Source organism: Monocercomonoides exilis, assembly GCF_001643675.1.
Source record: "Monocercomonoides exilis strain PA203 chromosome Unknown scaffold64-419423, whole genome shotgun sequence".
Taxonomy (NCBI): Eukaryota; Preaxostyla; order Oxymonadida; family Polymastigidae; genus Monocercomonoides; species Monocercomonoides exilis.
The window spans coordinates 204,371-226,755 of NW_027150609.1; the positions used below are offsets into that span (position 1 = coordinate 204,371).

General features: G+C 33.8%; 7 protein-coding genes across 7 annotated transcripts; 3 read left to right on the plus strand and 4 right to left on the minus strand.

Moving 5' to 3' along the window:
* Positions 1-3,692: 3,692 nt before the first annotated feature.
* MONOS_4732 (putative DDE superfamily endonuclease) lies at positions 3,693-5,525 on the plus strand (the record flags this gene model as incomplete). The annotated part of the gene is made up of 2 exons (XM_067874827.1): positions 3,693-3,956; positions 4,062-5,525. 2 exons carry the CDS (start codon positions 3,693-3,695, stop codon positions 5,523-5,525), a joined length of 1,728 nt encoding a protein of 575 aa, XP_067719273.1.
* Positions 5,526-5,731: 206 nt separating this feature from the next.
* Positions 5,732-6,517, minus strand: MONOS_4731 (uncharacterized protein; the record flags this gene model as incomplete). The annotated part of the gene is made up of 1 exon (XM_067874826.1): positions 5,732-6,517. One exon carries the CDS (start codon positions 6,515-6,517, stop codon positions 5,732-5,734), a length of 786 nt encoding a protein of 261 aa, XP_067719274.1.
* A 3,647-nt stretch (positions 6,518-10,164) lies between these two features.
* MONOS_15009 (putative ISXO2-like transposase domain) lies at positions 10,165-12,156 on the minus strand (the record flags this gene model as incomplete). The annotated part of the gene is made up of 1 exon (XM_067867856.1): positions 10,165-12,156. The coding sequence occupies one exon, from the start codon at positions 12,154-12,156 to the stop codon at positions 10,165-10,167; it is 1,992 nt and encodes a 663-aa protein (XP_067719275.1).
* A 2,667-nt stretch (positions 12,157-14,823) lies between these two features.
* Positions 14,824-15,303, minus strand: MONOS_15001 (uncharacterized protein; the record flags this gene model as incomplete). Its single annotated transcript, XM_067867849.1, has 2 exons — positions 14,824-15,042; positions 15,148-15,303. 2 exons carry the CDS (start codon positions 15,301-15,303, stop codon positions 14,824-14,826), a joined length of 375 nt encoding a protein of 124 aa, XP_067719276.1.
* Positions 15,304-16,982: 1,679 nt separating this feature from the next.
* Positions 16,983-17,423, plus strand: MONOS_15000 (uncharacterized protein; the record flags this gene model as incomplete). Its single annotated transcript, XM_067867848.1, has 1 exon — positions 16,983-17,423. One exon carries the CDS (start codon positions 16,983-16,985, stop codon positions 17,421-17,423), a length of 441 nt encoding a protein of 146 aa, XP_067719277.1.
* An 847-nt stretch (positions 17,424-18,270) lies between these two features.
* Positions 18,271-19,533, plus strand: MONOS_14999 (putative transposase; the record flags this gene model as incomplete). Its single annotated transcript, XM_067867844.1, has 1 exon — positions 18,271-19,533. The coding sequence occupies one exon, from the start codon at positions 18,271-18,273 to the stop codon at positions 19,531-19,533; it is 1,263 nt and encodes a 420-aa protein (XP_067719278.1).
* Positions 19,534-21,459: 1,926 nt separating this feature from the next.
* MONOS_14998 (uncharacterized protein) lies at positions 21,460-22,038 on the minus strand (the record flags this gene model as incomplete). The annotated part of the gene is made up of 1 exon (XM_067867843.1): positions 21,460-22,038. One exon carries the CDS (start codon positions 22,036-22,038, stop codon positions 21,460-21,462), a length of 579 nt encoding a protein of 192 aa, XP_067719279.1.
* Positions 22,039-22,385: the final 347 nt, after the last annotated feature.

The window sequence follows — 22,385 nt, forward strand, 5'->3', positions numbered from 1 at the left end:
ACTAATATCTTTATGAATGAAGAAAAAATGAAATTTCTTTTAGGGTTAACCCTTATTCATACAGTTCTGTTGTTAAAATTAGTCAAAAGGGAAAAAAACCAAAAAAAATACATGATTTAATTAAATGATGGGTTTGATCAAAGATTTTTATGTATTAAAGATTTATGACATTGGAAGATCATTTAATTTTTGAATAGAATTTCATAACTGATCTTAAGCCTTTGTGACTTACTGACTTTTAACAATAAAAATTACCATTCTGACTGACTTTTTCTTTTTTTTCATGTCAAAGCTATATTTTTTTTTTGATTTGGGATATATTTCTTTCAATTTAAGAATTTGTTCACTATTTCAGTTTTGAAAAATTTCAAAAATTCAAATTATAACTTCATGGAAAAATCAATTTGAATATTTCGTTTATTATAGAAAATGACCAGATCAACAATTAGGGAATTTCCAAGTCAGTAACTTGTTGATCTTTTTGTGTCTCAGTCAAAAAAGTCATGTCAGGGCCCATCATTTTAAACAAAGATTCACAAATCAAAGAGTTTCAAGTTGCACTGACAGATTCGAAAATTGTTTTATTGTTTTCAATCTTGCATTTTTTTGTGAAACATATTTTTCATATTATTAGGCAATGAGTTATTTAAGAAAACTTGATGAATTAAAAAAATACGAATTCAACTTTTTGAATCTCGCTCTGGTGGAACGAAATGGAAAAGGAGCATGTTTGCTTGTGAATGTCTTTAATTTTGATTCGTGATAAAAATCATTCAAAGTCTACAAACATCCTGTTAAAGAAAAAGAGTTTTTAACAAATGTCACTTTGGAAGTTGTTAACGAAAAATTATGGATATCTTTCATCCCATCAAACGAATGCAGATCGCCAGTTAGGGAATATCACGAACAATTCCGTTGTCCAAATGCAAGAGGAGATGCAGTTTGCGGTGTCAGTGAAAGAAAAAATTATGCTGGAATTAAAAATCATCATTGTTCAATTTTATTAACACAAAATTATTCAAGTTTTTAACAATTTTCTTCTGTGATTAAAAATCGTGATGATCCTGACAAAAATTTTGATTATTCAGTTAACAACACAAGCACTAATTTGGAATTTCTATTTGCGCAAATTGTGAGTCACTGCAACATTTTCATAGCTTCTGCATCATCGAAAGAATTTAACAATTTCAGAACTGCCTTAACCAAAATTTCTCAAGAAAATCCAGACAAACATCCAACCAAAATATTCCCATATTTAACAAGTAGAAAACTAAGCAGCTTGACTATTTCTAAAAGTGAAATCGTTAAAGAAAAGAGGGAGAAAGAATTATTCTGAAAATGCATTTGCGTTATGATGGATGGTGGAATAGTTGGAGGACAAAAATGCACCATTTCTACAATTGCTCAGCTGTCACAAGAAATAACAACCTTTTGTGGAAAGTTTTTCCTCATTGCTTCAAAACAAGTCATTATAGAAAATTAGCCTAGATTATAACAAAAGAATTGGAGTCATTGCATGCAAGTGTTAGGTGTTTCTGTTCAGATGGTTTTAAACCTCAGAAAAAAGCTCTGGAAAACTTCACAACATCACTTGAAGAATATGAAGAATATTTGCTATCAAAAATTAAAGTTGCTCCATTTTTTATTTATTGTTCAAACCATCTTCAAAATTTAGTTATTACAAAAGCTTTCACGAGAATTGTTTTTTTGAGACAAATATTGAATGATCTTTCATTTTTTTTCAAAATTTGTCCATTCTTCGGCAATCAGGAAGTTTCAAAAGCAAGAATGTCCTTCATTTGTTCAAACGAGATGGCTTTGTTTGTACCAAATTTGCTCAATTAAAAGGAAAAACAGCGAGGCCATTTTTTAACATTCGTTTCTTTCATCAGATAAAGTGTTTAATTCAGTATTGATGGAATTATTGTTATTTCCTATTCACAGGTGACAACTTTTTTTGGAAACTGATCGCACAAAACTTGGTGAAATTTTCCCCATGATCCTTTAAACAATTGGAATTTTATATGGAATCAAATGCTTCCAAAGATTCAGATCTTGTAATTGGCAAAATGTTATTACTAATATTCTTGTTCTGATGCAAAACCATTTTCTATTTGGAAAAACAGGTGAAATGATATCACTGGCATACGTTTTTACACCAGTTGGAATGCAAAAGTTCATTAGAAATGAATTTTCAAATTCATTTATTGAAGCAAAACACGTGATAGAAAAGTTGGATTCAAAAGGAGTAACAGTAAATCTTCTCCATTCAATCAGTGAGCATTCTAATTCGGAAAAAACTATTTTTCAACAAGGTCATTTTAATGAAGACAATAGATATGTTCAAATGAGATCTTCCTCGTTTTTACAACCAAGGAATATTTCATCACACTCATATTTTTTCAACTAATCAAAGGCATAAGTATAAAAAAACGCCTCCTTCAGTTTTATGATTTTCTTAATTTCAACAAAATTATCATAAATAACATTAAAAAACAACACTTTTGGGTGGAGCAGTTTTATGATATTTCAACATAAATTTCATTAAAAAATTTTTTGTGATCAATCCCTTAATTAAAAATTTTCTTGTTCATTTTCTGTTTTTAGTGCGAAAGCGGAAGAATCTCAGCTTGATTGTTGCAGCCAATAATGCATTTCTTGCGATGTCATAAATGAAGTTAGAATTTGCACTAATTTTATTTCTTTAAATCTGTTATTCAATAAAAATTTCGCTATCGCTTATTAATCAATAACAATTCATAATATTTAATTGAAAGAAGTTTCTCTCAATGAAAGCCAATGTCACAGAAGATCTGATGATTATGAAATACTCATATTTCCAATTTTATTAGAGAAATCAGTAATTTATGTATTATTTATTTTTTTGAATTGAAATGCTTTCCATTTGAAATGAAGGCTATCGCTCTTGTTTTTTTATTGATTTTGCTAAATAAGACATAATTGTTTGATAACGATTATTGTTCATTTTGTTTTTGTCAAATTGTCTCAAATAATAAAAACTGTGAATGAAAATACAAAAAATGTGCAGTATTCACGTGATTTATTTTTTGAGGGCTCGTTTCATCAAAATGAAAAGAACGAAAAACTTCAAAATGAATAAATGCCGACGGAAGATGTTTATTAATTGTTAAAGAAGCTGCTCGTAATAAACTTGAAATGCGGTAACAATCTCGATGTGTTCCCAATTCCACAACATATGAAATTCTATGGATAAAAAGCCAAATTTCGAATCGGTTCAAAAAAAGTTTTCGCTTCTATTTTCATTAATCTCCAATAATTTCTGTATTATGCATGAACTTTTAGAATATCATTGGTGCCAAAACCGGGACCTTTCGCGAAACCCGGAACCATTCGCAATCCAGAAATAAATTACTATTGTTGGCAATGCTTATTTCTTCTTCAAACAAATATAAGACAATTTTAAATATAAAATACTCGAAGGATAAATAAAATTTTATACGCACCACTCTCTCGTATTGATATAATATCTCACATGAAAAATGTCATAAAATTTCCTGATATTTGAGAAATATCAAAGAATTTTATGACGAAACAAAAACACACAGTGATAAAACAAAAAAGAAATAATGTTACATATGATTTTTCTTGATTTCACTTTGTGTTTTTTCAAAACGGATTTTTTATTGGTTCAATCAATTCCAAAATGCGTTATGGAAAAAACTCAAACAAACATTTACAAGTTGCAAAAAGTTATTGCAAAATCTTGTTATAGAAAAATTAAATCCAGATCGCAAAAACTTTTTGAAGCAAAGAAAGAAATTCCAATTGCATGCAGAGAAGCTACGAAAGCGCAGTTGATTTCTAAATCATCTTGGTACCGTGCAAAAAAAGCAGAAAAGGAAGGGCGAGAAGTTGGAAGGATTGGTCGGGAACTTGCGATTTCAGATTCAGAATTGGAAATAATAGAGAATCAGGTGTTATCGAAATTATCTGAACATGAAATAGTTAAAGTTTCAGATGTCCAATCAATGGTATTTCTATTTTTTTGTTTGAAATTTTATTTATTTTCTTTATTTCAGTGCGTTGAGTTGAAGCAAAAAAGAAATGAGAGTGCAAACAAAGAGGTAAACTTTGATAAGAAATATGCTTACAAATTGTTGAAAAGAAGCGAAATCATTCACACTGCTGTCGCGAAACCGTTGGAAGCTGCAAAGATTATTGCACAATCACCAGAATCCATTAGAACTTGGTTTGCTGATTTGGCTGACTTGGTTAAAAAGCATAATATCGTTGGATCAGCCATTTTCAATTTTGACGAAACTTCTGTTCGATGTGGACAAGAAGCGTCAAAACTTGTTGTTTGCCTGAAGGATCAACTTCCTCCTTCACCTCCAGCTCCACAAAAGGTCTCTAATGCAACAATGTGTTTCTGTGTTTGTGCTGATGGCTCATGTTTGAATCATTATTTGCTCTGGCCAAACAGGACGATTTCTGCCGAGTTTTCGAATCTTCCTTCTTTTTCCATCAAATATCTTTACGCAAGCTCCGGATGGATCACAAACGATTTGTTTAAGACGATTTTTATCAATGATTGGTTGATTCAAATAAAAGAGAAAGTGAAGCCAACTCGCTTGAGGAGAGCATTAATTCTAATGGATAATCATGTAACGCATTTCTGCCCTGAAGTTATTGCAGCCGCAAAAAATTCCCATATAATAATTAAGTATTTCCCTCCGAATATGACTCATTTACTACAACCTTGCGATAGTTGCATTTTTTCCAGGTTTAAATCTGTGCTTAACAACCAGCTTCATATTCCACATCCTTTCTCATTGCATTCTTATAGGTTTGCTTTGTCCCAAGTTCTTCCTGATGCTATTGCTGCAGCAATTCAGCCTTCAACAATTAGAACTGCATTTTTGAAAACAGGCGTTTGGCCTATAACAGCAACTGAAGTTCTATCACGAGTTTGTGGATCTTCAAAGCAAATCTTTGGAGAGAAGAAAGCTATCAAGTCATCTACGGATCTTCAATCAGAATTGTTCGGAAAATTTTCACCGACAAAGAAAATGGATAAAAAACCAAATTTTGATGAAAAATCTGCAATTACACAACCAAGTTGCCTTAAAGATACAGAGGACTTACAAAGAGAGCTGGATGTTTTATGCAACCGTGTTGTACAAATAAAGAAGCAGTTGGAAGGCGCAACAGAACCAAAGAATGATGAGGATGAAAACTTGAACGTGATGAAAAAAGTGAAAGTGACAATTATGAATGAAGAAAATACGATATCTGACACGAAGAAATCTGAAAAAAGAAGAATGCTGGATATTCTTCAAGATGATATAGATACATTTGAAGTAGATGAATTAAAAGAATCAATCGCCAAAACAAAGGGGAAGGCAAAACGTGTGACAGCTTCAAGAGTGAGACATGTTGGCATAATAACAAGATGCATATCTCCAATAATCTCTCAAAAAGAAAAGGAGGCTCGCGAAAACTACTTCTTGAAAAAGAAAATGCTAGAAGAAAACGATGAATAAAGAAATCAAAATCGATTCATCATTTGTTCAATTAGCTGTTGACCATATCTTTATTGTTGTTCAGAAGTGTTTATCATATGCAAAGAAACATGTTATTCTGGTTTTCAATATCGTTGTATGGTTTTTCTATCATTTCGTCGGTTTTGAAACCGTTTGATAACAAAAATGCAAAAGTTTTTTAAATTTATTGTTAAACAAAGGAGAATTTAAAAAAAAAATTCCATAAAATGAAAAATATTATCAATGTTCAGTTTCATAAAAAGTTCCGGGTTTCGCGAAAGGTCCCGGTTTTGACACCAATGGTATGAAGATGAAGTGGAAGAAGAGGAAGAAAAAGAAGAAGAAACAGAAGGAGAAGGAGAAGAAGAAAAGGAAGAGGAAAAAGAAGAAGGAGCAATTGGAACAGCAGAAGAGGAAGAATAAGAGATGGAAGACGTGTTAACTTCTGTTTTTTCAGAAAGCTGTGATTGAGCTGGGAGATTTGCATTGGTAAGCATTGATTCAAAAGACAAGGAAGTTTGCGTGGGCGCTGCTTTGACAGGAAAAACAGGACGAGAAGAAGGAAGCTTAGAAAAGGGAATGGAAGCATTTTGAACTGAAGAAGAAGAAGAAGATGATGATGATAGCGATATTGTTGTTGAAGGACACATCAAAGAACCCATGAAGCGCGAGAAAAATGCCTGACACGGTGAATGCACAGGTGTTGCAGTTGAAGAAACATCAATTGGCTTCCCAGTCGATTCTGCAAGCGCTTCAGAGCATTCAAGTGTCTGCATTTGGTTCTGTTTCCTTTGCCTCAGATCCTCATCCTCCTCCACCACTTCTTCCTTCTTCTTCTTCTTCTTCTTCTTCTTCCTATTCTTCTTCCTATTATTCTTTTTCTTCTCTTTCTCTTTCTCCTTCTCCTTCTCCTTCTCCTTCTCCTTATCACATGCCTTTTGAGACGCCGATGATTGCCACATCACATCCTGCGCATGTTGCATCGTCAGCATCGCCTGGTTTGTCTGATTGACAGCTGTTTTGAATGTGAATAGAACAACCACAAAAACACGGGCAAGAACAAGAGCAATGTGGAGAACAACAAAAATGGAGGTGGAAGATCTGAAGGGGTTGTTGTGTGTTTGGTGGTGGGTGGATGAAAGGAGAGAAGAATTCACAATGGAAAAAGAAGAGCAAGAGGAGGAAGAAGAAGGAGGAGGAGGAGGATTAAATTGTAGTTGTCTCGACAGATGAACTTTTAACGAAGAAAAAGTTTTTTGTTGAACAACATGTTTATTTTGAACCCAATTGTTCTCGAGTTTAATCCTGTGCTTTTTTTTCATTTGAAAAAGCTCATCTGTTTTTTTCGCTGTTTCTTTTTTCTTTGTTATTTCTCTCAAAGCACTTTTTTCTTCTTCACATTCAAAAATCTTGTAAATAAGATACGCAGTTTCAACAACTTGTATCTCTTCATCTGGTAAAAGTTTCAATCGAGTTCTGTGCAGGGATCGAAATGGACGCCTTTTTGCTCCAATGCATAGGTCGAGATGGATGGTGGATGAAGAGTGTCAAATACATCAAGCTCGATGTGTATGGTTGACATCTTTAAAGAAGAAGATAATGAATGAAGAAGATTTGTGGTGGGAGGACGATATTGAAGATGAGAAATGGGAAAAGAAAATTTTGTTCGTTGAATAAAAGCCAGATATTGCGATAGACTGAGTGTGCAGATTAGAGGAAAGCTGATCAATTGGAAAGAAGCGAACGAATAATCAGATTCAATATGACGTGAAAAAGCATATTGATGGCATAAAAATGCGTTGATGTGTTGCTTCGCTTTGATGATGAAAACCATGCAATGAGGAGCGAGAAAAGAGCAGGAAATAGTTGTGGAGAATTGAAAAAAATGATTCAGCAAATGAATTTAAATAATGTGTATTGCATGTAGATACTTTTAATAAATTTGATACACAGCATACAGTGATTTCCGTGACAGCTTTACTAAAGGGAATTATTTGTGTCTGAACAAATGTTGAACCAAGAAGGGTGAGGAAGGCATCTTGGAGAAGGGAAATGAAGCCAGTGAGGGCATACTCGACGGCTGCACACGGAATCTGTTGAGGTCTGCCACAGACATCAACATCACTTCCACCATTTGAGACTATTCTGTTCTGGGCGATGAGGGGGAGCCAGCCATTGAAAGTTTCATTGTCTGCTTGTCCATTATTCCACAATCTTTGTGTTAGAGTTGTTGATCCACACTGATTGAATGGTGATTGGGTGATGGCATTACCACTGAAAAACACATCGTTTCCTCTTCCATTTGTTGCAGTATTTCCATCGAAGAAGCAGAATGAGATGAATTTTATTCCATTCATCCAAAAATAAGTGTTCCAAAAATACATTCCTGCACCTCCATAATTGGCAGAGGCAGTCAATTTGTTATTAATAAATCGGCAATCATCAATCAAAAACTGAGTTGGTTTATTAATTGGTGGATTTGCAAATGTTAATGATCCCGCAGCATCACCACCAGAATTAGCAATGCACTTGCATTTGGTGAGCAGGAATAAGAGCATTTTCTGGCATATCATACACATGAAAATGCCAACCAGTTCCATAAATGCCCTTAATATTACAACCTCCCACTCTATTATCTGAGAATGAATAAACAGAAGATGATTGTCGACCATCAATGCAAATTGCACCTCCATGCAACGCCGAACAACCTGTTGAATTTGATTTTGATTTATTCTCATTTTGTTAACTGCAACAGCATAAAGCTCAACCTGCAGCGTCATAATAACAATAATTAAATTCTTGAATTATTTTCTTTGAATATGTTTTTCAAATCTATTTTATTATTGGTTTCTTTTTTTCCCCATAATTAAATTTCTTCATAATCATTTGAAAAGATAACAATCAAAGCTTTCTTGCAGGTTGTTTTCGGAACAACATTATAATGTTTGTATTAATTTTTCGTTGATTAATTTTTCAAAGCTAAATTGAGACTCTCAGCTTGTTCAACGTTCCTTATTGTTAGTGACTTTATCTCTTCAAAAATACCATTTGAACAATCTGAAAAAGCATCAAAAAACATATCGTTTATAACAATCTAACTTATGAGCATCGTTAGTATCCATAGAATCAATTTATTCACACGAAGGTTGAATTTCCATAAAACGATGCTTTATCTTAAAAAACATTGACTGATAAAAATAAGAAAGAATATTCAAGGTTAAGACTTTTTATTGCTTCGTTCAATACTCGCGTTAATTGTTCACTATGATACACTGTGTTACTCTTTCATAGAAATATTTCATTTCTTCGAAATCCCAATTGCACTTGTTAAGGTTATTTCTTCTCGCATGCAATACTCTTTTGCAATGGAAACCCGAAAATAATCAAATACAAGAAAAATGACTAAAACACTCGAGTGGAAAATTCTTATCTCATGTTAAATGCGAACAAATGATATTCCTTTCAAAAGTCATCTAGGGTTACACTTTTACTCTGACCTATATTTTACCCCCACCCTTTTTTTTGTGGAGCTGGCTACGGCTTTATACAAGCCTGTAGCCAACAAAAAATAACTAGAAATGTTTATTTTTATATATTTAACTTTTACAGAAAAAATTTTCGTAAAAAAATTTTTTAACTTTGAGATCTCGGTATTTTTTAATTTTATTTTTTGATCATTGAATGATGGTCTTTCCATGAATATAACATTCTGGAAGTTTAATGAAACATCATCATAACACAGCATTTCCTTTTTATTGTTTTTATAACTTTTCACATTTCACAATTTTCTTTTTCACCTGTTTTCTCATTTCATCGACTTTTCGAAAAAATGCAATTTCATAAGGAATGATGAATTTTTGAAAAAATTTTTAAGATTATTCTTAATATATGATAAAATGTTAATAATGTTGATATACAAATAAGTTTTTCAAATTTGATTTTAAATAGAAAAATCAAAACTTCCGAAATTGATGTTTTTCATTTTTCTAACCAGTAACATTTTTTCAGCAAAAAATAATATGAGTATGCAACAAAATATTGAGTTTAAAATGAGGTGCAGCTCACAAAATTTAAAAATTGTTTTTCACACACTAAATAATTTCATTATTTCGAAAAGTCGATGAAATGAGAAAACAGGTGAAAAAGAAAATTGTGAAATGTGAAAAGTTATAAAAACAATAAAAAGGAAATGCTGTGTTATGATGATGTTTCATTAAACTTCCAGAATGTTATATTCATGGAAAGACCATCATTCAATGATCAAAAAATAAAATTAAAAAATACCGAGATCTCAAAGTTAAAAAATTTTTTTACGAAAATTTTTTCTGTAAAAGTTAAATATATAAAAATAAACATTTCTAGTTATTTTTTGTTGGCTACAGGCTTGTATAAAGCCGTAGCCAGCTCCACAAAAAAAAGGGTGGGGGTAAAAAAAGGGTCATAGGTAAAAGTGTAACCCTACTCAATATTCATTATTAAAATCATAATATATGAAACTGCATGTGCAACTTTTTCTTTTCATTCATTAATTAATATTTCAATTATCCAAAGTTGATTTTCTGAAAAATTCAAAATTTGTCAGATCATTCAGATTCATTTCGAAATTATTGATCAGAAAACTGCAAAAAACGTGACATGATTAAAGTGTAATAGGTTTGTCTTTTAATCCAATGCTCTTTGATTTAATATGGCTTCGCAGAATTTTTTTCATTTTGGTCGATAAAACTTTTTTCTTTTCTTTCAAGGATCTTTTTTTCGCCTGAAAATCTATTATTTCACAAAATCGATCAGCTTCCATGCGAAGAACTTTAATACATGGAAAATCTGTTTGCTTTATGAATCGTCCACTTTTCGACCTGAGCCTTGATACTGCTTTTCTTTTTAAATTCTTGCTTCTGCTTGGGATGATAGTTTCTGAATCTGAAATTATTTTCGAGAACTTCTTTCTTGAATATAAGTTTGTTGTTCCACAAGTTATTTCATCTTTATCATCCTTCTCCTCCTTCTCCTCCTTCTCCATCTCCTTCTCTTCCTTCTCCATCTCCTTCTCCTCCTTCTCCATCTCCTTCTCCTCCTTCTCCATCTCCTTCTCTTCCTTCTCCATCTCCTTCTCCTCCTTCTCCATCTCCTTCTCCTCCTTCTCCATCTCCTTCTCTTCCTTCTCCATCTCCTTCTCTTCCTTCTCCATCTCCTTCTCCTCCTTCTCCATCTCCTTCTCCTCCTTCGCCATCTCCTTCTCTTCCTTCTCCATCTCCTTCTCTTCCTTCTCCATCTCCTTCTCCTCCTTCGCCATCTCCTTCTCTTCCTTCTCCATCTCCTTCTCTTCCTTCTCCATCTCCTTCTCTTCTTTCTCCATCTCCTGCTCCTTTTGCTTATTTTCTTTTTTTCTTTCCTCTTTTTCAAACGTTTTATTTTTTTTTCTTTTCGTTATCTCAACTATTTTTGTTTCGTTTTCTATTTTTGCTGGATCATCTTCACTGTCAAATTCATCAATCATTCTGATTTTTCTGTTTTCGCGTGCTCTTTCTTTTTTCAGTTTTGATGATTCTTTTCTGTTCCGAATAAAATTATCTAAATCTTCTTCATGAAAAAGTTCAATAACGTTTTCTGTTTCTTTTTCATTTTTTTTCATCATATATATTGATTGCTGCAATATTTTTTCTTTTTCAATCACACTTCTTATTTCCATTTCACATGATTCATATGTCAACAAATATGAATTCAATTCATTTCTATTGATTAAGCACATATCACAAATTAACTTTGCAATTGATTTTTTTGTGTTAAACCTATATTGAAATTCCAGTGCATATTCCTTTGTCTGTTCAAGTACTCTACCACGCTTTCTCATGTGGCATTTAATATGAGACCACATACACTCGATGGTTTGAGTGTGAACATTTTTATCTTCAGGTTTAACAAAATTTAATGAATGATTCACACAATCGTGTTTGTATCCTGCAATTTTTATACCTTGATAAGAAGACCACATATCAGAGTAAACTATTGCGCTTTTATCAATATTCTTTTCTATGAAATACATGAGTGTTTCCTCAGTTCTGTTGGCAACAAATTCGACTTTGAAGTGCTGAGGTGCTCCTTCCATCTTTCTTTCACACACACCCCACAGCCACTGTTGATCCTGAATTCTTCCTACTCCATTTTTTCTTTTGTGCACAAGTGTCTCGTCGATTTCAACGATTCGATTTTTTCCAATTTTTTCAAAGCATTCCATCTCAATGAAACCGCAAATTCTTCTAATTTTTTGATTGAATTTTAAAACTGTTTTATTAGAAAGATTTGTTTCATGTGTTTCTTCGCTAATTGAATGCTTATACCAGAAATGAAATAGCAGGCAAATGAATTGAAATGGTGAAAATCTGGACTCTGAAAAGATAGTGAAATGATTCCAGTTGAGTTTTTTTCCGAATTTTGAACATTTGTAATAAAATTCATCTCGTTTTCCACCATCAACAAAATGCATTTGGCTTCGACAGCAATGACAATTGGAGTATTTTTTGATGAAATTGAAACTGTTCAATATCTTTATTGCAAAATCGCTGTTCCCATTTGACCGTTTAATAAATTCACATAAAGAAATTGTTTCGAAAATGTTCTTATAATCCTCCATCCTTTGGAACTTTAAAAGTTATTTGATCTTTGTTTTGAAAACGTTAATTTTGAATGATTGATCGATAACTTTATAAAAAAAACTCGATAACATGCACATATGCATTCGATCAAAATTCAATGTTTCAAAATGAATTGATTTGATTGTTCAACATTCTAAATAAATATAAGTGAAATTTTTGTATAAGAACATTTATAATTTTCTAAACAAAATTGAACATATTTTTATGAGTTGTTTTCAAGGAAACTGAAAAGAGATAATCGACAATTTAAAAACTTAAGATTGAATCATATTTCTCGAAATATTCAAATATGGTTATTCGTTTTTTGATATGTTTTTTTTCTAACGAAAGAAATTGAAATGTTCAAAACGATGTGCATATAAAGTTTTCCTTGCACAGAGAATGCTAATAGAAAAATCAACATATTCAAATTGATTACTGTCAAACTTTGAAACATTCAAAAGCATGTTTTTTTCACAATAAAAACAATCTCGTATGTTTTATCGTGTCAAGAGTGGAATTCTCAAGTTCGAATAAAATATTAATCAAATATCTAAATTCAACAATGATATGACCTGTAGCTCTTGTTCATTTGAAATAAACAAATTGGTACTAAAATCTATCAAAGATTTGTTTTTGCAGTTAGAAAGAATATGAAGAATTTAATGAGTATTCATGAAAAAGTCGAAATAAAAGTCAAATATTCTTCAGAACAACTATCTTAGAAGAGTTTTCATTCAGTTGAGCTGTATTACATAAAGATTGATTTTCAATTATTGCAACTGAACATTTCAAGTGAAAAAGATGATTATGAAAATTTTTAATTAAGGGATTGATCACAAAAAATTTTTTAATGAAATTTATGTTGAAATATGGGAGATTTTTTTTGAAATCATAAAAAATTCCGACGTTTGATCAAATATTATTTTCATTAAGGGTTTCATTGATTGGTATAAAAGAATAGTCCATTTCATGAAAGTATTGCTTTATATGTTATTGTTATTATTTATTGGTTGTTTCGAGTTAGAAATTAATAGTTTTTATATTAAATTTTGAAAAAACATTAAAATCTGTTCAAAAAATGGCGAATCTTGAATAAACATAAGAAAAAATAAATTGAGACGTTATACTAGCATAATTCTCAAACTGTAATAACATTTTCATTCAATTTCATAGAAAAAATTTTGTGATATAATATCATTGAAAAAATATTCTAATTTTTTTTTTGAATATCAATAATCATTTAAAAAAATGAATTTTCAAAAGCAAACGTTTTATATATATGTAAGAAATGCTTTATGTTTTTCAAGTAAATAATAATGAATAAGTGTTTCTGTTAAGTCAAAGAAATTAAAGAGAAGTTTTCAAAATTAATTGATCAAAAAAATTATTATTAAAAGTTTTATTGAAAATGTGAAGAAAAAAGCGTTACGATACTAGAAGTTAAACTTAAGATAACTCAAAAGTGACCTAAGTGCATTTGCGACTTTCTGAAGCGCTATTCACACTTCTTTTCCCTCATCTTCCTCAAATGTCATCTCATACAATCTTTCTGCAACTTCCTCATTTTTGGTTCAGACTTTTGTCGTCTTGCTGCAAACCCTTTTTCTTTTTTGCTGGTCTCACAACTCTTCTCTATCTGTTCTGCTTCTGCATTCACTGGCAGCGCTGAAGAAGTTCCTTAAAAAGATCCTTCTGCACTGTTTATGTGTCCGAGGCTTTCCATTTTGCAGTTTGTACTTCCACTTGTGCGGCAACAAAGACAGATCTTCCAATAACGCAGTACGACACATGTTGCTACTCGAAACATTTTCAAAAATAGGTTGAGATACAAGCTGAGAACGTTCAACTCTGTGAAGATGTTACTGAGCTATATGGCAAGCTAACTGTATTGGACTATGGAGCACAAAGGCAGTGACTCAGTTAAATGCAGCAAATGAACCATTAGGAGTGGGCAAAAGTCGAGCGGAGAGCTTGTGCATGAAGATGGCTGGAGCAGGAGATGAAGGACTTTGTGTCATTCAGATTAAACTCCAAAAGAAGAGAAAAGTGCATGGTTGCAGGTTGCATTTTGGAGCAGCTGGGCGGTATTTCCAATTGCGACACTTCGAAGGACAAAATTCCTTTTGCATAAGGTAGCATTTGCAGGATATGGAGGATTCATTCAATTTCAACAAGGGAATGATCAGCTTCGATTTGAACTTTCTCAATGAACCATCTGATTCAAGATATTTGCATCCAATCCTTAGCATTCAATCCCTCTTATGTCGTATTTCTGGATACACATGACTGATGTTGCGCTCACATGCAAAGTGTTTAACTTCCACTCACAAATGCACTCGGCTGATCCCAGAATATCTATCATTCATTCCACTTAACCAAAAGAAGAGCCCGCGCACATCTGTATGCATCCTTGCACGATGAATCTTCTCTGACTCAACCGCTTGATGCAGCAGGCTATTTATTTACTAACAACAAGGCCAAAAACTCACATTTCATCCCTCTGTCCATTATCAACCTCATTTTCGACTTGAACGAAACTTTTAACGGAAAGGGCATTTTTCTCCGCTTCTCAAACACCCTGTATCTAAAAAATGGAATTATCCTTTCCCTCATCTTTCCTAAGACCTCTTTCATAAAAAACTCCTTATCTGCAGATGTAAATTCTACGTTACGTCTTTAACTTCGAAGTCTACATCCTCCCCTTTATTATTTTCTGTTGTATTCAACAGATATTCATTGATCAGGACACTGAATCCTCTGTCCGCCAGTGTAGTTAACAGCTTGTCCCATGCACCTTCCTCTCCACAGCCGTCTTCCACTTCATCCATTTCATCGGCAACATCTGTATCAGCTCCTTCTCCTCCTTCAACGCCCTGACCTCCCTTGCAGACATCCAATTCAAGTCTATGTCTGGAAGTCTTGTCCCTGTTCACATCTCCACAACCATCCCCATTTCTTCTGATCTATCTTCTGATCTGTCTCCAGACCACTCTGATGTTGTTGCCTTTCTCAACTCCTGGATCTTCTCTAACTTCCACTTCTCCTTCCACTCCTCGTGCATAAGCAAACTCTTCCTTCTTCTGAATCCTCGATGGATCCCTCTGTATGCGCCCCTCCTTCTTCTTCTGCTTCTTCTGTACCATATCAGCCAGAAAGCTCCCTCAGCATGATTCACTCCTTCTTCATTTCCATTTCTTTCGATCTGCCCAGCAGCAACACATACGAGTGAAACAGCAGCAGAGCCTGTGTAGCAGCCAACGAAACCATTGCCAAGAGAGGGGCTCCATCTTCTCTTGGGAGCACATTAGTTTTCCGCTGTCGCTCTTCATCACAACTTGAGTAATGCTCAATAAGCAAAGGAACTCAGTCGCTGCTGAAAGCTCCTTCAGCGACCCATCAGGAAACAACGAAATGAACACCGCCGATGGTTCACGATGTGGAATTTTCATGTGAAATGACATTTATCTCTTGGCCGGAATAACAAAACTGGACGCATTCTCCTCACTTACTAGTCCAGCGAGCACCGCTGAAGCCTCAGGTCGTTTGTTCGCTTCTTGTCCAGCACTTTCACCACCACGACGAGCTTCACATCTCCATCTCGACATTCTCCTCTTGCAACCTCATCATTAATTCAGTCATCAACTTTTACTTCGGAAGAGCAGCAACTTTCTGCAGAAGAACCCTGTATTGCAAGAATGTTCGCAAAAGGTGATATTGCATGTGTGAGAAGTCAAATTTCTGAAGTACAACACTAAGGGCAACTCATTTGACAATCTGCGAGGAGGATGAAATTGAAAGGAAAGAAAAAAAAGTTAAGGAAGAGAAGATAAAATCGAATAAATAATAATGATTATGAAGAAAAGAAAAAGGAGGAAGAAGATATGTTTTTTGAGAATGATCAGGATGAGTTGAATGCGGAAAACAATTTGAAGAAAGACGAGAAAAAGGAAAAGAGAGGACGAAGCAGAGGCAAGAGCAATGGAATATATGTAAAAACAGAGAGCAGAGAGAGTGGCAATGGCTGGATGAAGCGAATTCAAAAAAGATTTATATTCATTCAACTGATAAGGAAGTGAAAGAGAAGAAACAAAAACTTCGCAAGTTAAAACAAGACACAGAAGAGAGAAGACTCAGCAAATGAGCGGAATGAGAAAGTATTTATTGAGTGCACTCTGAGAAAGAAAAGAGAATAACGAACGATATTTTAATGTGTTGAAAGGGATGGAAAGGGAGTAGAGGGAGAAGATGGAGAAGAGGGAGAAGTTTAATTGGATAATCGTTTCAAATGTGATTAAGCAAATATTTGTTTGGGAAAAAGTGTTTCATGATGAATAGAGAAAGTTAAAGAGAGGAAAGAAGGAGTTGAACATTTGACAGCGAATGGCACTATCCGTATAAAATTTAATTAGAAATATTGAAAAGAAGATATTTTAGGAGTGGTGAATGAAATAATTGTGATTTTCAATGACTGAAAAAGATAGTATTAATCGTTTCGCTTCAATTTCACGTCATCTGAACTTCAACACGTTCTCCAATCGTTTCTTCCTCTTCTTTTTCGACTTTATCTAAACTCCATTCTTTTATTTGGTTATCACACACATTAATCCACTGACAAATCTGCTCACTCAAAAATCCCTGCCTTATGATCTGCACCTTCTTCAGAAGACCCATCGCATTGTGTGTCCTCTTGAAGGGAGTCTTTTCCAACTCGCAATTCACTTCCTTGATGCCAAGATGCTCATTCACATATGCATTGCCAACTGTATTCTCGTTGAGAAATATAAATAAATCGACATTCCAGTTGCTTCTATCGCTCCCAAATATGGCATTGTCTTTTGGAGAGAGGCTTCTCATGAAAGTGAACAAGGGCTCTTTCACAGAAGCGACAAATGATTCACATACAAAATACACATCTCTTCCAACACAGGCCTTGTTGGCTGAAAACACGATTTTGGTGATGGAAAAGGAGGATTCTGATACTTGTGAGCCTTGGTTGAACTCGATCATGAGAGCTCCGCCTCTTCCTCCAGAACTTGTATCCTCGCTCACAGAGCAGCTGGAGAAGGTTGCGTCACTCACCGAAAATGTGTTTGCAGATACAGATGAGGCGAATGAGATGCACCCGCCATTGGTGGGAGTCTGTTGGTTTTGTGGAGCTGAACGGATGTTGGTGATGGTGAAATTGGTGAGGGAGAGGGAGAGGGCAAGGGAGGTGGCAGAGGAGAGGACACAGCTGGCGGGGGTGGATGTGGAGGTGATGTGAGTGATGTTGGAGGAGTTGTGGATGAGGGGAGCGATGAGGGAGGCGAGGTGGAAGAAGAAAAAGATGATTGAAAGGCTCATGCTGTTGAGTGAAGTGAATTCTGATGGTCTGAGAAGTGATTGAAGATTAATAATAAACAGAAATGAGAAAGAAATTATTTTGAAGAGTAAAAAAGAAGAACGAAAAGGAGCTGTTGATGGAAAAGGAAGCAAGGCAGATTTCTAATCGAAAGAATGGAGAAAGATAAATGAAATATATGTTAATTGTCCACGTTGCCTGTTGTCTCCCAAACATTTCATACATCGTTTTCTGATACGGTTTAGCTGCACAATTGGATTGAAAACTTAGTGATGAAGTTTCAACTGAAGAAATAAAAAAAAACCGCTTTTATTTTTTTTTGAAAAAATATAAATCTTTATTTAAATGCATCTTTAAAAGTTTTTCAAAATTTTTTTATATGCTTTGTATTATATATTTAAATTCTTTTATTTTATCTTTTTGATGAGTTGTGTTGGTTTAACTTTATTAATTTTTGGTTTATTTTTACAAAACTTGATCAAAAAATCCTTTTTCACCAAAAACATTAAAAAGGTTTGTATTTTTTGTTTTTATAAATAAAACTAATATATATAACAGAAATAAAAGCTAAATACTTGAAATAAATCTATTTAAATCTTTGATCAATTAATACCTCTATCGATTTTATTTTTCTGTTTTTGATCTTTTTTTTGATACAGTCTGTCCCAAAAAAATGTTGATCTGTCCTTTTTTTATGTTGAGCATCCCGCAATAAATAAAAAATAAATTTCCCACATTCGCCTTTCGTCATAATTAACATTTTCACAACATGGAAAATATTCAATTATTGGATGCTCGAACGGTCGAAAAGAGAAAGAAAATAATAGAATCTGTTCCAAGCGTTTCAGAGTTTAGAGTTAGTGCAGTTTCTTTACCTGCTGTTCATCCTTTGGAAGAACGCATTCATCAAACTATAAAAATGAGAGCAGCAATGAGAGCAGAGGAAGAAAGAAGAAAGAAAATTGAAGATCTGAGAAATGTTGGAATTCAGGAGAATCAAAAAATGAAAAATCCTTATACAAATGCAACTGATGCGAAAAGAATGAAATTATCTAATCTTTTTCAAATCCATGGTCAGGAGAAGAGCGAAACATGGTACGCGAATGAGTGCACATTAACAACAATTACTACAGCTAGGTACTTATCGAAATTAAAGGCGGGAATAGACATTACACTCCCACGACATCAAAAAGGCAGAAAGAAAAAGGTCGAAAACGAACAATATCAATCAGTTGTTCGCGAAAAAATGAAGCAGAATCCTTTAAACACAGTGAGGAAAATAGCATCAGAATTGTCAAATCATGGAAGCCCGATTGGAAAATCAACTATTAACCGTATTCAAACAGAAAATAATAAAGAGACCCAAAAATATCCAATCTTTTCCTTCAAAAGAATAACAAAGAGAGAAGCAGCGGCAAATACTGAAGAAAACAAAATACTCCGAATTAAATTTATTGAAAAACTTAACAATTATCAAATGGATGGTGTGATGGTGTTTTATATAGATGAAACTTCCTGGAATATAGAGTGCATAAGAAAATATGGATGGTCCCCAGTTGGAGAAAAAGTTCTTATTCCTCCTCCGCCCGTTCATCAGTCCCTAACTGCAATCACATCCATATCCCAATCAGGAATGGGATATTCAGAAGTTGTCAGGGGGTCAATTAATCATGAAGTCTTTGAGGCATACATCAAAAGATTTTTGCTATCAATTAAAGTCCATGGATCATCGGTAATTGTGATGGACAACGCTTCAATTCATCATCTTAACACAGACGCAATTATTACGGAAGCCGGCCATCATGTACTATACAATGCAGCTTATTCACCAATACTAAATCCAATAGAAAACGTTTTTGGTTTTTGGAAAAAAAGAGCTGAAGAAAGCTCTTTCATCTGGAAAGGAGAAAATCATTTTATTGCCGTGCTTGTTGAGACCTTCAAAGATATTACGGCAAGAGAAGTGCGAAGAACAATAGCAAATGTTGAGAATGAAATTTGGCCACTGGTTTTGGAAAAGAAAGACCTTTAACCTTTTCGTTACACTTATTTATTCATACTTCATTTATGTCCGATTGAATGATTTAATTTGAGTTTATATTTGTTGTTTTAATATCTCAAATCATTTAGTTTATATTCCTTTTATTTTAATCAACGATCTTTATCAATAATAAAGTAAATCGGATTGTTGGTTCTTTATAATCTCATTTTTTTACAAAAGGAAGTGAAAAATACATAAACATTCACATATAATAATGTCATAAAAGGCTATTAACCAAAAAGAATAAAAATTATGAACAGTTTATTCAAAAGAAAATTATAAATAGTTTTGAAAAATGTTTTTTAAAACAAAGATTCAAATTCACATTCAGTTATATAATATTTGCACAGTTTTCATTTTTTCATGAGATTTCCATCTGCTTGATTCATTATTTGTGAATAATATATCAAAAGGTTTTCCTGAATTAACATTTTGTAAGATTGAAATTTTCATTCAATTAAATCAAAATATGGGTGATTTTTTTTGATATCATAAAAAATAACGAAGTTTGATCATTAAAAATTTTCATAAAGGGTGAGGTTGTAAAGATTAATTTTATTTGAAATTGCATGAAAATATAGATCAATATATTATAATTATTTATTATTTGTTGATTTTAATTAGTTTCCAATTGTTTTTTTTTTCAAATATCGAGAAATAAAAATAATTTCAAAAAAAAAATCGAAAATTCGATTAACCTAATAAAACATAAAAACAATAATAACAATACGTAATCAATCAATTTTTTATATAAAAATTAATTTTATGATGTTATTGCAAAGAAATTTTTAATTCAATTTTGAAGATCATAAAACATTTGTTGAATTTTATCAATTCACATTAACACTTACGCAAAAATATAATAGTAACATAAGACTCTCATCAAGTAATCAACTGTTTGCTGATAAATTTGTTTGTAAACAAGTAATCTTAGAAATATTTAATTATTATCTAAATATCAAACAAAGTTTAAGATAAGTGAAGAAAATATTAATAAATGAAAAGAAACTCGTCAATTTTTGCTTTTTCCACGTAAAAAGCTTTTATCGCACGAACATCTTCATTTTATCTTCCTCTCTTCGTTTCTCCTCTGATTCTCTCTATCTCCTTCTCATCAATTATATGTCATCCAGTTATCTGCCTCCTTAGATGCTCTGTTTTTGTCTGCCTGTTCGTTTTGAAAACAGATTGGTTAAAAACCAGTTTCACATGAAAGGATATGAACAACAAAATGGTGCATGAACATAAAGCGCTGAACCACAGTTCCAGTATCTTTGTCGTTCCACTTTCTCTGTATCACTTCTGCATCCCATTCCGTGAAACTCGTATACCTCTGATCGCTTTCCCATTGCTCGCTGGCTCTGCTCTCGTTGTCATTAGCCCATCCGCCCTGGCTGGCAAGGCTGCCTTGAGGTAACTTCCATAGACATCAGAAAAGTCTTCGCTTTGGACTCTGCCTGAATCACCTTTCACCGCGCTCACCAGATATTCGTTAACCAGCACACTGGCTTCTCTTTCCATCAGTGTGGCTCCCCGCTTTCCTCCGCGCTTCTCTCTCCACAGTCGTACACCACATCTCCCCTTCCATCGACAACATCCTCTGGATCAAATGCTCCTCCTTCTTCGAAGCCCTAACCTCCCTTGCAGACATCCGATCCGAGTTCGTACAAAAGAGTCTTTTTCTTGTTCTTTTAAACATTATCAGTTGGCTACAGACGTATTTCTCAATGGCTGAATCATCCTTAAAGTTATTCCTCCCTCTATTTCTCCCTTCGCATCCCTCCTCTTTTCCCTTTCTTTCCATCCTTTCCTTTTTCTTTCTCTCCTTTTCTTTCATCCTCCTTGCCCAGATCTCATCCTCTCTGACTTGCAGTCCTTTTATTTCTTTCTCAGTTAACCTCAACTCCGGAGGGCGTTTCAGTATGAGGCCAAAATCACTTCTTCTTCATAGCACACAAGCTTTTTCATATGCCATCCATCAACAGGAAGCAACAGCACGCTGCCTTCCATTATGCTTCTCCGCCCACACATCTCAGCACATCCGACCCAGTGGTGGAGAAGAGAAGGAAGTGTGAAATGGAGCGAGCACTGTTTTTCTTGAAGAACAGAAGAAGAAGAGGAAGATGAAGAAAACGAAGAAGAAGAAGAATATATAACTGAGTCTGAATGTGGAGACGATGTCGAAATAGTCAGTCGAGTCTTTTCTGAAGAGGATGAAGATGATTTTCCATCTGGTTTTGAAAATGCTTTTAGATGAGAAGCAATGATACCATTTGGCGGATTTTCTGCATCATCTTCGTTTTCCTCGTGTGCGGTTTCAGGAGAACTGTGAGTTGTTGCATTTTTGGCTTCATTTTCTCTTTTTTTCTTTTCTTTAACATTTCCTTTCTCAGATTTCTTTTTGGAAGAAATAGAATAAGAGAGCAGACTTGAAGATGGAGAAGAGGACAATGAAGATGCAGAGGAAGAGGAAGAAGCAATGGAAGAAGATAACATCAAAGAAGAAGGTGATACAGACGAGTTCCTCTTCTGACTTGCTTCCGGCTTCTTCTGCCTTTTGATTTCAGATGCATTTTGCGAGAGAGATGAGAGTAGATATGTAATAGAGATCGGTTTGAGGGTGTGGCTGCATGCTTCTTGTGTATCCTTGAACGTGGTTAGCTGCAATAAAGAAATTGTTTGATGACAGATGTATTTTGAGAGGCTGAAGAAGAAGTTGAAATAGAAGAAGTTGAAGAAGAAGGTGATGATGATGATGCAGTTGGTACAGCTGTTGAATGAAGAGATATGGCCGATACTGATGATCTGGGTTTTGAATGAGATGACTTTGAGGAATGAGTTTG